At 38.0% G+C, this 16,798-nt stretch overlaps 1 protein-coding gene across 8 annotated transcripts in view; it reads right to left on the reverse strand.

Annotated features, from left to right (window-relative positions):
* Positions 1-16,798, reverse strand: part of LOC131425756 (active breakpoint cluster region-related protein) — a 144,860-nt gene that overhangs the window by 52,948 nt on the left and 75,114 nt on the right. For all 8 annotated transcript variants that reach the window (XM_058587890.1, XM_058587889.1, XM_058587895.1 and 5 more), the window contains one exon: positions 15,189-16,054. In XM_058587890.1, coding sequence (XP_058443873.1) covers positions 15,189-16,054 — 866 coding nt within the window. The remainder of the gene's footprint in view (positions 1-15,188; positions 16,055-16,798) is intronic.

The following is a 16,798-nucleotide window of genomic DNA, read 5'->3' on the forward strand; positions in this document are numbered from 1 at the left end:
TGAAAATTTTGACATAAAATTTCATATAACTCAAAAAGTAAACATTCGATCTCAAAACCATTCAATAGCGTTCAGGGTGACGGGAAGACCCTTAATTTGCGACTAGTTTGATCAAAGTCGGTCCAGCCATCTCTGAGATCTCGACCTCTTAGTTGACAACACACATACAGACACACACACACGCGCGCGCGCTCGCGAACATTTGCTCAGTTCGTTGAGCTGAATCGATTGGTATATGACATTCGGCCCTCCGGGCCTAGGAAAATTATTCTAAAGTTTGAGCGAATTCTATACATATTTTTTATATTTATAAAAAAAGGTAAAATGGACAGAATATGTGATCCGATAGGAGTACGTAATTTTTCTACATGACTACGCTCGGACACATGTCGCAGCTCCGATCAAAAACTATTTGGATAATTTAAGAATTTCCTGAAAATATGAAAATATTTCTATTCGCGAGGATTGAAAGTATGAACAAATATCACAATAATATTCTGAAAAGATTTTGGGCCCTATATGTTTACAATAATGGTGTTGGATAGAGCCTATAGTGGCACCTGATTTAAAAAAATTGATCTTCCTGTTATCATCTGAACCGCCCGAATAATTTAACCCTGGGTTAACGATTCGATTCAACAAAAGTAGTACAGTAAGATATTGCTTGGCTTTACTATGGCTTGGCACCTTATTGGACCAGCTTCTCAACTCAGGGTTCTATATCAGGATATACAAGGCTGTTAGATTTTTATTGTTGTTCCAAAAATTAAATACATTTTTACGCTCTTAGTACTTTTTTTCAATTCACTGTAAGTTATAGCAACTATTTTGGAGACAGAGAGGGAACAGCAATAAAAAATTCCGTGCACTACACGAAAGTTAATATACATACCCAAAAAAATGAATTTTTCAGGTGGCTTACTCCCTCCTACGATGTAATTCATAATGTCCTAATTTGTCAAATCACGAAAAGTTTCATTTGTAATGACTTGATGTTAGATTAGCATGAATTTTACTGCTTTCGACTGTAACTTGCATTATGCTAGCAGCATTTAAATGCGCCTTTCACCAGCCAAGCAGATGTGTGCTTCTGTGGCTCAGTCGATTAACAGACGTACTTTGTGATCCAATAATTCTCGGTTCAAGTCGCGGCGGTCACTAGCAGGATTCATTTTTTTTATTCCAGTAAATTTCATGTCATGGAATTTAAGACACAATATTAAATGTTCTTTCATGTAAATTTGCGCGAACTGCGAATGCTGGCTTGCATTCAGCAATTAACATAAGTAGACTTGTTGAAAGAATTGCCTTAGCTTTCTGACCGTAAAAAAGTCCACTGGTGGTCTAAATCGAGTTAATTTGCATGATTTCGTGTCAGTAAATCAAATTTTACCATCAAATTCGTAGATCAAGTCGCCCACCTGAAACTAACACAATTAAGAAGCACAATTATCTTGTGCCTCTTTGAAACGAGCTGTGAAAACTAGGTAATCAACTTCAGTTTTCTTCATTATGTCTATTATCCATTGCCAAAAATCATCAGAAGGTACCAAGAAAAACGGCTCCACCTGGGAGGGGGGAGGGCAGCGAACCGAAACACATTGCATAAAATGTCTTTTTATCGGTTGCTCTCGAGGGGTTTGTTTTTATGTTTGTGCTTTCTGTTTCTAATTACCATTATAGGTTTGGCACACGTAACACGGCGAACGCTTACGCAGAAAAACAAATCACACAAATGACACAACTACCAGCCCAAACCGAAAAACAATGAATGCGTCAGACATGTGAAAATGTGGAAGACATTGCCAAGGGAAAACGCAGAAACAGAAACAGATGCCGTTGAAAAGGTCCAACCACGCGAACGAGACAGTCGAGACAGTCGAGTGACACGTGAGCTCACACCGTTTCGAGTGGACGGAAGTTTCCGATAAAACTGTCCTATGTCGGTTCTGCAGGCAAAAACGAAAACATTTTCCTCGAGGTTGTACATTTCTTTGAGCCGCTACTAGAATTCACGCATATTGTATTTCTGTGAGTGCCATTTCCTCTACGTCACTCGTCAATATTATTTCACGCCGAGGTTTCCGCGCGTCGCAACATGTCAAACAAAACTAGACGCGAAACAAATGCGCTTTGGGGTGAGCCGCGGGAATGTTGTTTTGGTGCCGATTGACATGTGCTCTTTCATGATGATGTGTGTTGATTTTGATGTTGATGCCACACAACTCCGACAACTGTGAGCTAGTCCATTCCGGAGTTTATGGTATGCATATTTCACATATTTACCAGTTCATAAACGAGTTCTTGTTTTTCGTTTTGTTTTTGTAAATGCGGCGAACGATGGCGAAGGCATTGTTCGAGTCGTGTTGAAATGTTTTTATGAAGCAACATTCCCGATATATCGTTCATACCGAATTGACGGATTTACACTCTTCTGTAGTATGATTAACCGCAATCATTTTTCAATGCTCCAACACGGAAAATGTCATGTCCGTTTCACATTCGTTGTATGTAAACTATCGATTTTACGTGTCCATCGAAGCGAACTCCTTCCAGTGCACGGATCCATCTCTTTCTAAGTCTATTAGCGAGCCGGGCACTAAATGAACCCATAAACTAGTTAACATTGAAAGGTACTCGATGAAATAGACTAGTTAGCATCTATCTAACCGCACTTTATTGCAGTTGTTGTTGGGTGCACGCGTGGGTGGAAACCAGGCCAAAGGCAAAGATTTGTCGGTGGTGGAATTTTTGCTTTTTCACATCCTTCCGTAGATTCCAACCTTCGTCGCTGTGCAGGAAAAGAATCGTTGAAAAAGCGCCCATGAGCTTGTTTATTTTATTATTATTTTTTTTTCATATTCACCCGCACATACGACGCAAACGTAACACCTGGCTCGAGCCTGATAGGCGACGAAATTTGAACTCGTCGAATGTTCCGCTTGGCAGTGGAGCAGTGGTTGACAGAAGCAAACCACAACGCAGACAGAGTATGCCGTCCGGAAATTGAAATGCGGCGGAAATCCTCCTCCTATCAGCTCGGTCGGTCGTAACACATGTATGTAAAACGGTAGGGCAGAGTACGGCTTTTCCAATATGCCCGGCGGGTACCGATTCGATGTACCCGCACCGGACGAGCTCTTCAATTCGATTAATCAGTTTGAACTCAGTTGTTCAATTTTGCAGTAAAAATGGTCTTACTCAACCATGCTGGAAAAACTGGCGTCATAAAGTGAAATGTTACGATGAAATGTGTCGTATACGATTTTTTTTTCATTTATTTTCTGTAACTGGGTGATGTAAGACACGATTTCCTTCCTCAAAATTGCTCCTTTAAAGGATCAAATGTAAACAGTTTTAATTTTTCTAGAGGTGTGATGATGCTTTTTTCATCAACATTTATATAAGAAAGCAATGCAGAATTCTATTTCGGGAGCCTACAAATCTGAAAAACTACACGGAACGACCGAAATCAGCATTTTCGCGAAAAATTTAGTTGATTTGCTGATTTTAGTTAGTTATTTTTTGAGACAACTAAAAAATTCTTACTTTTGCTAATTTAGATTTTTTATTCTCATTCCCTTAATAATAATAAAATATTTGTTGAAATGACTATTTTTTTTAGTTGAATTCACAAATTAAACGTGCTGTCATTTCTTAGCTAAGGCACATTTCATTTCCATTCAACTAATTTTTTAGTTGAATCAAAGAAATAAAATGTTGTTTTCAACCAATATGAATGGTTGAATTGACTTCTGCGATCTGCAGCTATATGGCGCCCTGTCACCGAAACGGTAACACCGTAATGACTACTAGCCACTAGATGGCACACTACTGCCGAAAAAATTTCAGACGCGGTTGTCTTTTCCATATTGGCAGGTATAAATACGATGTTGTATTGGAGAAAAAGACATAAACGAAACATAAACATCTTTTTGAATTTTTTTCTTCTTAATCACAGTTTTCTTCATTCTCACTGAAAACTTTGAGCACTCGGAAAATAAAAACCGAATACAAGTAGTACACCGGACGGCACAGCTCGGAAGGTTTGAAGATACAAAAAAAACTTCATCAAAATTAGAGTGGAACATTCGAAATTCACTTCACTGTTCCGCGTAAAAACATTATTACGCACAATCGCTTCAAGTGCGCACAAATTCTGAATAAATACGATTTCCACTAACAGTTTACGACATTTTTACATATCGGTTTAGAAATTTAAATAAAGATATATCGAACACATGCGAAAAACATCAAAACAATTTTCAAGCAGTTTCATTAAAACTGTCCTTTTTAGCTTCTTAATGGATTGTTTTGCTTTGACACTTCTCATGAGTTTTTGGCTAATAAACTTGTTAATAATACCCATTTCAGTTTTGTTTTCTGTGTGCTGTCCTTCAGTAATGATGGTGATAGATAAATAGAAACAAATTTTCTGATTTTAATAACAAAATTAGTTGTCAATGAGAATTTCGTGTTGGATTGAAATATTGCTGGTTTGTGTCCAGGATATTCACCAACTAAACACATTCTCTAAAAATAAAAGTTTTTTCAGCAAAGTAAATTCTCAATATTAACTAATTTTATAGTTATTTTGGAAATTTTGTTGTTAAAATCAACTAATTCAAAAACAGTAATACGAATTAGGCGCAGAGCTAATTTCGGTCGTTCCGTGTAAAATCTACCGTTCGAGCGTCTTCAATTTTATAACGGCTAGCAATTTAAAACGCTCACCACCCTGTAATTTCGGAACCAGAAGTCGGATCCAGATGAAATTCAGAAGTTTTGTACACGGAACGACCGAAATTAGCTCTGCGCCTAATTCTTATTACTGTTTTTGAATTAGTTGATTTTAACAACAAAATTGCCAAAATAACTATAAAATTAGTTAAAATTGAGAATTTACTTTGCTGAAAAAACTCTTATTTTTAGAGAATGTGTTTAGTTGGTGAATATCCTGGACACAAACCAGCAATATTTCAATCCAACACGAAATTCTCATTGACAACTAATTTTATTATTAAAATCAGAAAATTTATTTCTATTTATCTATCACCATCATTACTGAAGGACAGCACAAAGAAAACAAAACTGAAATGGGTATTATTAACAAGTTTATTAGCCAAAAACTCATGAGAAGTGTCAAAGCAAAACAATTCATTAAATAGCTAAAAAGGACAGTCTTATTGCTTGAAAATTGTTTTGATGTTTTTCGCATGTGTTCGATATATCTTTATTTAAATTTCTAAACCGATATGTAAAAATGTCGTAAACTGTTAGTGGAAATCGTATTTATTCAGAATTTGTGCGCACTTGAAGCGATTGTGCGTAATAATATTTTTACGCGGAACAGTTTTTTGTATCGGAAGCGGAAGTCTTTTTGTATCTTCAAACCTTCCGAGCTGCGCCGTCCGGTGTACTACTTGTATTCGGTTTTTGTTTTCCGAGTGCTAAAAGTTTTCAGTGAGAATGAAGAAAACAGTGATTTAGAAGAAAAAAATTCAAAAAGATGTTTATGTTTCGTTTATGTCTTTTTCTCCAATACAACATCGTATTTATACCTGCCAATATGGAAAAGACAACCGCGTCTGAAATTTTTTCGGCAGTAGTGTGCCATCTAGTGGCTAGTAGTCATTACGGTGTTACCGTTTCGGTGACAGGGCGCCATATAGCTGCAGATCGCAGAAGTCAATTCAACCATTCATATTGGTTGAAAACAACATTTTATTTCTTTGATTCAACTAAAAAATTAGTTGAATGGAAATGAAATGTGCCTTAGCTAAGAAATGACAGCACGTTTAATTTGTAAATTCAACTAAAAAAAATAGTCATTTCAACAAATATTTTATTATTATTAAGGGAATGAGAATAAAAAATCTAAATTAGCAAAAGTAAGGTTTTTTTAGTTGTCTCAAAAAATAACTAACTAAAATCAGCAAATCAACTAAATTTTTCGCGAAAATGCTGATTTCGGTCGTTCCGTGTATAAAATCATAAGACCATTCATTTAAATTTTAGTTTGTAAAAATCGGTCACGCCAATTTTGAGAAAAATTAGTTTCGTTTATTTACATTTTTTGTACACTTTTAACCCCATAACTCTGGAACCGGAAGTCCTATCCAAACAAAATTCAGGATGATTTCAAGGGGAAAAGGCTTAGTTTTTTACCCCCAAATTTATGCTAAGTGCATAAATCAATTTCAAACTTTGTTTTACGTTTCGTCTTTGACTCATCAGTGCGTAGCAGTCTTGTGATGAGATTGTTGTAATAATCATTAAAATTTAAGATTTTGAAAATCGATCATGTCATCATTTCGAAATCGATTAAAATTCAATTCCGGTATCTTTTGATGGAACTCTTCCAGAGCCAGAAATTGAGTATAGTCAAAGTGAGCACTCATACAATTTTCCAGAATTTCATTTGGATCCGACTTCCGGTTCCGGAATTACAAGGAAATATGTGCAAATTTATTGAAACATGTGCACTAAATTTTCTCGGAAATTTCTTAACAGATTTCCACAAACTAAGAAGCAAAAAGGTCTTGACATTCTTTAAAAAGTTCTAGAAAAGTTGATCCAAATCCGACTTCCAGTTCCGGTATTACAGTGCAATTAGTGTAAATTTTCAAGTTTAATGCGTATTTTTTCACAAGCGATGGCGAAACGAGAAGAACATTTTTATAAAACTTGCTGTTAAATTTTTGTAGTTGGCAGATCTTGTTAGTTAGTGAATATTAGGGTGGGACAAGGTTGTATGGGAAAAAGATGAAAATGTTTATTTCTTCGCTCCACCAAACTTTTCGTTTTCCTTTCGGGTCCCATAAGCACCATGCAAAATTTTAGCCCGATCGGAGAAACTATATTTTCGCGCCCACGGTTTAAAGTTTGTATGGGATTTAGTATGGAGAAATTCAACTTTAACAAAAAAAAATCGGCTGGAGATCAACCTATGAACTCTACAAATCAGCGCATATGATATTTTTGTAGGAAATTTAACGAAGAAGAAAACTTTAGAAGACCGCAAAACAATCTGACATTTGTAGAAAAAGTTATTAACGAAAAACCGACACAAGGTCTGAACAATGGCTCATTCCTTAATAAATCTAGCACCACTGTTGCTAGTGAAAGTAACATGATGTGACTTCCCGTTAATGTGCTATAACGGTTGATCCGTTTTGTTTGATGTCTTCACGATAGTTACTCAGCAGAGTATAAAGATTATTTTTAAGTGACAAACCATGCTCCAAACCTTACAGTAAAGACACAAAAAGTCATGTAATACCGCTGACAGACATGTGATTCCCGTACAATGATTTCTGTACAACGTTGTACGCGTACAACGATGAGGTGACAGACATGTTTTGCGCACAGAATGAATGTACTGTGAAACGAAAAAACACAAAATTTAGCTTAATTTCCCAGCTCCGATGATCGATAATATAGAAATCAAAAATTTTTGTGCTTTGAAGATTATTACTAGCAACTAATTTATGACAGATATAATCTTGTCTTTCTGTCTTAGCTATTAAACTATTTGTGTGTGAGTGTTCATTGGATGACAGTATCACTCATAACATTGTTTAAATGTAATTAGCATTAGAGAAAATTAGATGTTCATAATTTTGATGTTCTACCGTAACATTCACTGATTAAAAAAATATAAATATAGAATGGAGGAAATATGAAAGACTTTTAGAACTAATTTTCGGGACACGAGCACTATTTTTTTTCGCAACGATGCTGATTTCTACCAAAATGGTGATGAATCACTAAATTTTGTTTGTAAATCTTACCGACTTTTGCCAAATCCGCATGAATTTCAAGGTGTTCAGTCATAATTCCTTTTTAACCCGCATATTCACGATAAAAATAAGAGTGCATAAACTATTAAGATTGAGTCTCAAAATAGTAAATAAATCTAAGATATTATTAGTATGTAACCATCAGAAACCCCATGGCACACACATAATTCAGAAAAATTCTGTCAACGTAACAGTTTATTCATCACGAAATTTTCATAAAAAGGATTGTGTTCATCATAAAACTGAAAATAACTCACACTGAAAGACATGATTCGCTGTTCTCTCTATTCATACCCAAAATAAGACTCTTTCTAAACAATTTAAAAACAAGTTTTCTTTTCATCGAACGGCATTCAACCGGATGATTCAAGACGAAGTAATAAGTAGATTTAGAGTTTCCAGAAGTGAATATAGGGGACCAATGTTATAAATGGAATTTCGATAGGTCATCAATAAACAGGATGATTACACAATTGGTTTATTCATGTATTGGATATTTATCGTTTATTATTACCACATGTGCATTCAAAATATGAATCATTATGTTTTTAAATCCATTTCAACAATAATCTTACTTGTTATTGAATAGAAAACAATTACTCAATAGTGCTGATTTTTTGTACAAATATGAATAAATTGTTTTCCTTATTTGTATTTCAAAACTTCACCAAATTAATGAATATTTCTTGGTTTGACTGCTTTTTGAAAATATGCTACAAAGTATATAAGTTTTATGCCGCTTGTTAGCATTTTACCGAGTTTTTTTTTCAAAATATGACGATGGTTGTTTATTATTTGATGCTCAGAAGAAGGAAATATTGTTTCATGAGTTCACCATCGCTCGCCAATGGCGCTGGTAGCAGTAAACAGTGATGTGATTTGGCGCAGTACAACGATGAATGACCGTAGTACGGAAATCACCGTTGTATCATGATGCTCGCGTGATACCACCGTGATTCAGGGTGACAGACATGTGATTTCATGGTGTACAGTGATACCGATATCACATGTCTGTCATAAGCATAAATTGTGTTTTTGTTTGCATAAAATAGTACCATCTTTATCTTCTAAACTATAAGAGATAGAAGGTTTAAATATTCGCAAAGTTTTTGGATTTGAGTTTATCTAAAATATTGTAGAAGATTACAAAAACCTATTTCTTCAAATTAAAAAGTTAGACTTTTTTGTGTCTTTACAGTGAGTTTTGGAACATGACTTGTCACTTAAAAATAATCCATACTCATACTCAGTTGCGAAACTTTTGTGAAGACATCAAACAACTAAAATCAACCTTTATAGCATAATAAAAGAAAGCACAATCATATTACCACCACTAGCAGCAGTGGTGCTAGATATATTAAGGAGTGAGCCATTGTTCGGACCTTGAGTCGGTTTTCCTTTAATAACTTTTTCTACAAATGTCTTATTGTTTTGCTTTCTTCTAAAGTTTTCTTCCTCGATAAATTTTCTACGAAAATAACACATGGACTGATTTTTAGAGTTCATAGGTTGATCTCCAGCTGATTTTTTGGTTAAAATTGAATTTCTCCATACTAAATCCCATACAAACTTTAAACCATGGGCGCGAAAATATAGTTTCTCCGATCGAGCTAAAATTTTGCATGATGCTTATGGGACCCAAAAGGAAAAGTTTGGTGGAGCTGATATCAATTTTTTGTCCTACCCTAGTGAATATATAAAACTTCTTTGGGGAACTAGAGCCCGGTTCCCGCTTCCGAAAGTAGGGGAAGGTGTTCGGTTGCCGGCACCACACCGTAACTTTTGACAGAAAGCAGGTAGCGTCATTCCGACAAATGTCATGTGTGTGTGTGTAATAGCAGCACACTCTTTTTGTGCCGAATACCAAAGCAAACAGACGCTTGTACTTTTTGCTGCGTTCAAAACAAATTTTAATTGCGTGAAAATCAACACAAAAGTTTTTTCTGACTTATTTTATAGTATCATAAATTGAAGAGCATCAATCGGAAAGATGAGTGGATTGAATATTTATGAGGTGAAATCGATCTACTTTGTGATTCAATACCGGATGCTCTCAAAATTTTTGCAACCAAAGATTTTTTTGGTCATTTTCAAAATGTCTACCGATTTCGGTTACCGGCATCCCATTTTTTTCGACAAATAGTAAAAAATTGTCAGTGATATGCAGGCTGCTTTCGAGACAAAGTAAGCCAAAGATGCTCCGGCTAAGAAAAAACGTGGAAGACCGGCCAAATCAACACCAAAGGCGCCACCATCCAAATCATCGGCCAAGAGAGCATAGGCGAAGTCAACATCAGATAAAAAAACTTTTGTCCAAAACGCTTCCGAAAAGAATAAATTTCCTTTTTTTCCTTGAATAATTGCAGCTTTTGCTTATATTTTTCATTTCAGGCGAAATTTTTTTGGGTGCCGGTAACCGAACACCTTTTTTGAAATGGCCAAAATTTACCACTTCACTAAAATGGTTATATAGTTTTTTCAATCGAATGAATCAACTTAGTTTCTTAATTAGTTGTTAGCTAGGGACGTTAGCTTTCCATGGATGTAGAGCTGTCCGCATTATGTGCACTAAGTCAGAAGTTTCGAGCTTAAAACAAAAGGGTACCGGTAACCGAACGCTCTCCCTTACCGATAATAGTGAAGAAAATCTCCAAAAACGAAACACACTACGATTCCTCAGCAACGGTTAAACCGATTTTCACAAATCATGATTCAAATTGAAGCTCTCATTGTCTTAAAATAGTCTGTGCAGTTTCATCCAGATTTTTAACGGCTGCTCGGCCATCCATGGAAGTTGACCATCAATGTTAACTTCCCTCTCTGAGCAGCCTAGATAGCCGTGTAGTGTCGGTAGCGGTTTCCCAACTGCTAAGAATAACGCTACGGTCCACCTGTACCGGTGGTATAAGTCCACCAAACAGGTAAGCCGTGTGGCATCCGGCGGAATTATTTTTTACCAAGAATTGATCCACTGGTTTCCTATTCCATGTCGTAAAAGGCCACAAAAATAGGAACTCCTAAGTCAAGGTGTATTTCCGTGCCGATGGCTGAATGGCTGCAGGAGGTTAAACATTGCAGTCGTGAACGGAATATCTTGGGTTTTTCCCTTACTGGATACACGCAATGCTTAGCAATCAACTTCTTTGATCATCGCTTCGGTAGGCCAGAGATTAGAAAGCTGAGTGTCTGTGGGTGTCCTCAAGGTGGTGTACTATCCCCACTTTTATGGAACCTAGTCGCTGATGGTTTGTTAAGGAAACTTTATAACCTTGGATTTCCGACTTATGGTTTTGCCGACGATTATCATATATTGATGACCGGTATAAGCATTAACACTCTCTTTGATTTAATGCAGCAAGCCCTGCGATCTGTTGAACAATGGTGTTGTCAGGTTTGGATTATCTGTAAATCCGGGCAAAACATCAATGGTGCTTTTCACTCATCGTAGGATAATTACAGGAGCTCGTCCGTTGCAGTTCTTTGGTTCAGGGGTCACTGTGGTCGATCAAGTTAAATACGTCGGGGTTATTCTTGACTCAAAACTGAATTGGTCTGCTCACATTGATTTCAGGATTAAAAGAGCTTGCATGGCTTTCGGCCAATGCAGACGAGCTTTTGGAAAATCATGGGGACTCAAACCCAGATATATTCATTGGATCTACACAACTATCGTTAGACCAATTTTAGCATATGGATGTCTTGTATGGTGGCAGAAAGGAGAAGTCGCGACAGTTCAGTCAAAGCTAAATCATCTCCAAAGGATGGTCCTAATGGCGATGACAGGAGCATTCACGACAACTCCTTCTGCTGCTCTAGAGGCGCTACTGTGCATTAAACCACTACATGTGTTCCTAAAACAAGAAGCATTATCTTGTGCATACCGTCTTAGGGTTACAGGGCTTTGGAACAGTAACCCATTAGAATATGCTACCAGTCACACTCGCTTGTGGTCTCAAATGTTTCCGTGGGATGAGTATTTACTCGCTCCTAGTGACCTAACTCTCACAAGCAGTTTTCCTTTTAAAACATTCAATGTGAGCTATCCTCTTCGTTAGGAATGATTGTCTGGTTGTCTGGAACGACAACTTGATGAACACATAGTTTGTTTTACGGACGGTTCTCTGTTGAATGGTCGTGCTGGTGCTGGTATCTACTGTCGTGAAATAGGCTGGAGCAGTCTCATTCACTTGGTAGATGCTGTACTGTGTTCCAAGCAGAAATCTACGCAATTCTGTGTGGAGTACAATCGGCACTTCAGCAGAGGATCTGTGGTAAACGTATTTATTTTTGTTCCGACAGTCAGGCAGCCTTAAAAGCACTCAGTTCGAATGACTCACGGTCGAATCAAGTGATCGCATGTCGAACTCAAATTGAAGACCTCAGCATTTCAAATGCTGTTTACTTCATATGGGTACCCGGCCATTCTGGTATTACTGGAAATGAATGGGCTGATGAGTTGGCTAGAGCTGGTGCAACGAATGATTTCGTTGGTCCTGAACCAGCTTTACCACTTTCAACTAGTTGGATAAAGCACAAGATACGTTCTTGGGCTGCATCCAAACATGCCAGCTACTGGCGCAGCTTGCAAACTTGCGCTCAGACAAAAGCATTTCTACCAGATTTAAATCTGAAAATGTCAAAGTGTCTACTGCATTTCTCCAAGTATCATTGAAGTATTCTGGTCAGAGCTCTGACTGGACATTGCAAACTCAATTATCACATGGCTACTATTCAACGTGCTGAGTATTATTCGTGTGATTTGTGTGAATGCGATTATGGTACTTCATATCATCTGATATGTAACTGTCCCGCATTGACGCAGCTACGTATCCGGGTTTTTGGTTCTCCATACATGGTTGAGTCTGTGTATGCGGAGCTAAAATTGAAGGATATTCTCTCGTTTCTCACCCAATGTGGTAAGGAGCTATAGTCAGAAGGGTTCATCGTTCTTCCTGGAGTGAATGAATCCCTTCTGTATTCACCTTAAATAGGGTTTGGCAGATTGTTTGGCATCCTCTGAGGGGTACCGAATTTACTTCTTCTCGTACATACTGCGAGTCGTTCTGCATTCTTCCGGGAGTGCAGAATGGTGTCGCTTTTGTAAGATCTCTAAATCCTCTCGGGGGTTGGAGGTTTTATTAACAGCAGACTGTTCGGGACCTCGTAGAGGTTCAGAATTTCCTTCTGCTTCCACTAAATGTGATCCTCAGCAGATTGTTCAGCATCCCTTAGGGGTGCAGAATTTACTTCTGCTTTTATGTGTTTTTGTGTCGTCAATTTTTCCCATCCTCCTAGTCCAACCCTTACCATTTCCTTTCAATCCTTCCCTCTTATATATCGGGAAAATGATGCTAAAAACAAATTGATGGCAAGGCACAAATCTCCAAATATCAAGGGGAACGTGCCATTTGAGCCAATTTGTTCTGATTCCTGATGAACGGTTAAACCGATTTTCACAAATCATGATTCAAATTGAAGCTCTCATTGTCTTAAAATAGTCTGTGCAGTTTCATCCAGATCCGACTTCCGGTTCCGAAATTATAGTGCGGTGAGTGTCAAAACATTCAAATCGTCATTCAAAATGACGATGAAAAACTGGTACGCGTCGGTACGTGCGGCTTTGCTCCGTTCGCAGCGTGCTTTGTTCAACTTCGTATAGCGTGCAGGGTTGCTCCATTAACACCTAAACGCTCGGGTAGGGATTTTCATCGAATTTATTTTTTCAAAAATTCATAACTTTTTATACAGTTGATCAATTTGGATGCATCCAGTGTAAAAAAAACAGATTTTCGTCTAGTCCATGCTGACTTATACGGAACCGCAGCGGTCCAAAAACACCGGAGTTATCCCAGATCGCCATGAGGTATGTCTGTTCTGCCGTTAGAAGTATAAAGCTCTAAATTGAAAGTACTTTGAATTTACATCTGGTCCGGTTTTTTGACACTAGACGTAACAAAATTGATCAACTGTATCAAAAGTTATGAATTTTTGAAAAAATGAATTCGATGAAAATCCCTACCCGAGCGTTTAGGTGTTAATGGAGCAACCCTGCACGCTATACGAAGTTGAACAAAGCACACTGCAAACGGAGCAAAGCCACACTACCGTCGCGTACTAGTTTTGCATCGTCATTTTGAATGACGATTTGAATGTTTTGACACTCATCGCCCTATAACTTCGGAACCGAACCAAGGTCTAGAAATCGACCCCCTATTGTTTGATATAAGTTGTTATTTGAAATATTTACGCTAAAAAAGTTGTATTTATTTGACCATCCACAGATATTGGCAAGTATTTTACATCAATATTAAAAAAGCAAGAAATTGAATTTTCAAAGGAATTTGTTGATGGGAGTCTGAGGCCTAAGTTAATTTTAGTATATGGGTCCATGACCCAAAATAGTTTGTGAACCCCTGATCTACACCAACGTGTTTGTGTGGTTTGCTGCGGTGGAGGTAAATCAAGTGGGACGCATGAAAAAAAAAGTGTGTGTGTGTGTGTGTGTGCTTACATGAAAAATCTGAAGCTGTTACATCGATATTTGATCGTTTCAAAAAGAACATAATGTCGAAGTTCGCATCAAGATACTTTATTTGGCATGACAACTGTATCTACGGAACACAAAACGAAACTTTCGTCACAACAGGCACCATCTATGATGAAACTTGAATGACTGCATGACTTCAAAATGTTCTTTGTTTTATAAATGCAGCAATGAAAGTCCTCTATTTTGGTTGTCTTTAGCTACATGTCACTATTCTAAAATCGTACTGGATTGAAGTGAGGCTAATTCAGTGCAATTTGTTCTCAAGGACATGAATTCATCGAAATGCTCTAAACTACGACCAACGAAAGGTATGAAATCCTTTAATTGAATGTTCTCTCGACTCAAAACTCCGTAACCAGGAATATGCTCTGGATAGGATTTGTGGTAGTGGATTTGTAAACTAGCCAATTGAAAAATGGTATTTTTAATCATAGATTAGAACTGTCAAATTACTATCAGCTTCCCATTCACCTCATTTAGATGGCGCATTTTATATTCTTTCAAATGTTCAGATTTTCTTAAGATTCCGTTTGGACTACCGAGTGAACAAAAGCAACGAATCAAACGACCAGTTTCAACATTCTCATGAAGACTGAAAGTGAATCAATGTCTAAATAGGAGAGAAGAGTTCTATACACTTTTGCATTGTGTCTACATCCACGACCTCAGTCAGTCTCCTGTCACAAATCCAGGTGCAACAACCGTCAATTCTGACTGGACAGAACGATAAATGCAAGTGTCAGAATGATTGAAGTTCTACAATCGAAAGCAAAAATAAAAATCCAACCCAGCACGGAATAAGAAATGTTACTACAGAATAGCATCATCGGGTTACTCACCGTGGTGGAACCTTTTTCTTGAGCTCCTGCCCGCCGGCTATGAGCTGTGAAGTTCGCTCGGCGATCGATGAACCCACCAGGGGTGGTGCCGACGGTTTGGGATGCTGTTTGGAGCTGTCTAGGAATGTACTGTGCTGCTCACTTGTCGCTGCGTTGTTTTTCTGTAGTTGACTGTGATGCACACTGTTGCTGTTGTTGTTATTGTTAAGATTCTCGCAGCTTCCGCGTTTGGTATTGATTAGTACGTTTTCATAGTTGTTGGGTTTGCCGGAGGCAGTGGTACTGGATTGTTGGATAATTGTTGTTGGATGATTGTTATTATTGCTATTGTCGCTGGTAGTTTTGGTAGGTAAGGCCGGAACGGCGGTAGTGGATGAGCTGGAATGTCGCTTCGACTCGTCCTGCTGATTGGGAGCACTCTCGGAAGGCTCTTTGACTTCTATCACCGTCACAAAATGACTTGGCGAGGAAAGTAGGGCGTCACTGTGACTGGAACGTCGCGGACGACTCTGTTCGCCGTCGGAAGTGTTGTCCTGCGGATTGTTGCTTGCGTTGGCACTGTTGGGTTGCCCAGTCTTACCGGAAGAGGTTATCATCGTCGACGAAGGTGAGGAAGACGAGGACATCGATGACGATTTGGTGGGTGAAGAAATGTCACTGCTGACGCAGCGTCGTTGGTGCAGGTTCGAGGTGAGCTCATTGATGCACTGATTCAGTGCACTGTCCTTGTGTAGGTTGTCCCTGCGCAGAGCCACCGGTCCGGTGGATGCACTGGGGTCATTTTCACCCGGCACTTCCTCATCCGTTTTCGCCCCGTTGGTGTCCTTATCGAGACTGTGATTACTAGCTGCTTTGATGATTTGGTTCTGCAATGGAACAAAGAAAGAAAAACGGGTTAGATCAATATCTTCGTTCCAGCCGGGTTAAGCAATAAATCTTTTTCCGTCCTATCAGAAAGCGTAAAACCCCGAGTACTTTCTCTCAGATTACACACGCACTTGAACTAGATACAAAAATAGATTTATGCAAACATTTCATTTTCATCCCACCGTACATTGAATCTGCAGCTGCTAGGTTGCATATAATAAAAAACGCTGGTTCAGCTCTCATCTCTGCTATCTTTCGCGTAAATAATCGCCAATCTGGGTTTGGGCCAGAAAACAAAACAAAAATCCATCTCACTCTTATTAATGATGATTGGGTTCGATTCACTTTTTATTCATTTTCGAGCTTTCGATTTCATGCCACGCCTGCTACGGGCATCGATCGGAATTAGCTCTTTAACTTCGATCCGGTAAGAGCGGCTCGTGTTTGAATAATTTTAACCAGTAGCTGCAGGTAATTTTAAACTATCGGCGGTTGGTGTCTGGACTGGAGTTGTAACAAAAGCAGTAACTGTAACACGTTCACGAATCTGCGGTCCGGTAAAAGTGAGAAAAAAACATCGAAACAAACATAAACAATTAAAAATAAATCAACGCCTCATCAGGTATTTAAAAATAACAATAATAAACACCTTCAGCTGAGCGGAACTTAGGATTGTTAAGTTTTGTCTTAAAAGAAATGAAGGTGTTGAGCATTTTGCGGTTGTAATCGATTATTATTACGAC

This window comes from Malaya genurostris, chromosome 1, assembly GCF_030247185.1.
Source record: "Malaya genurostris strain Urasoe2022 chromosome 1, Malgen_1.1, whole genome shotgun sequence".
Lineage (NCBI taxonomy): Eukaryota > Metazoa > Arthropoda > Insecta > Diptera > Culicidae > Malaya > Malaya genurostris.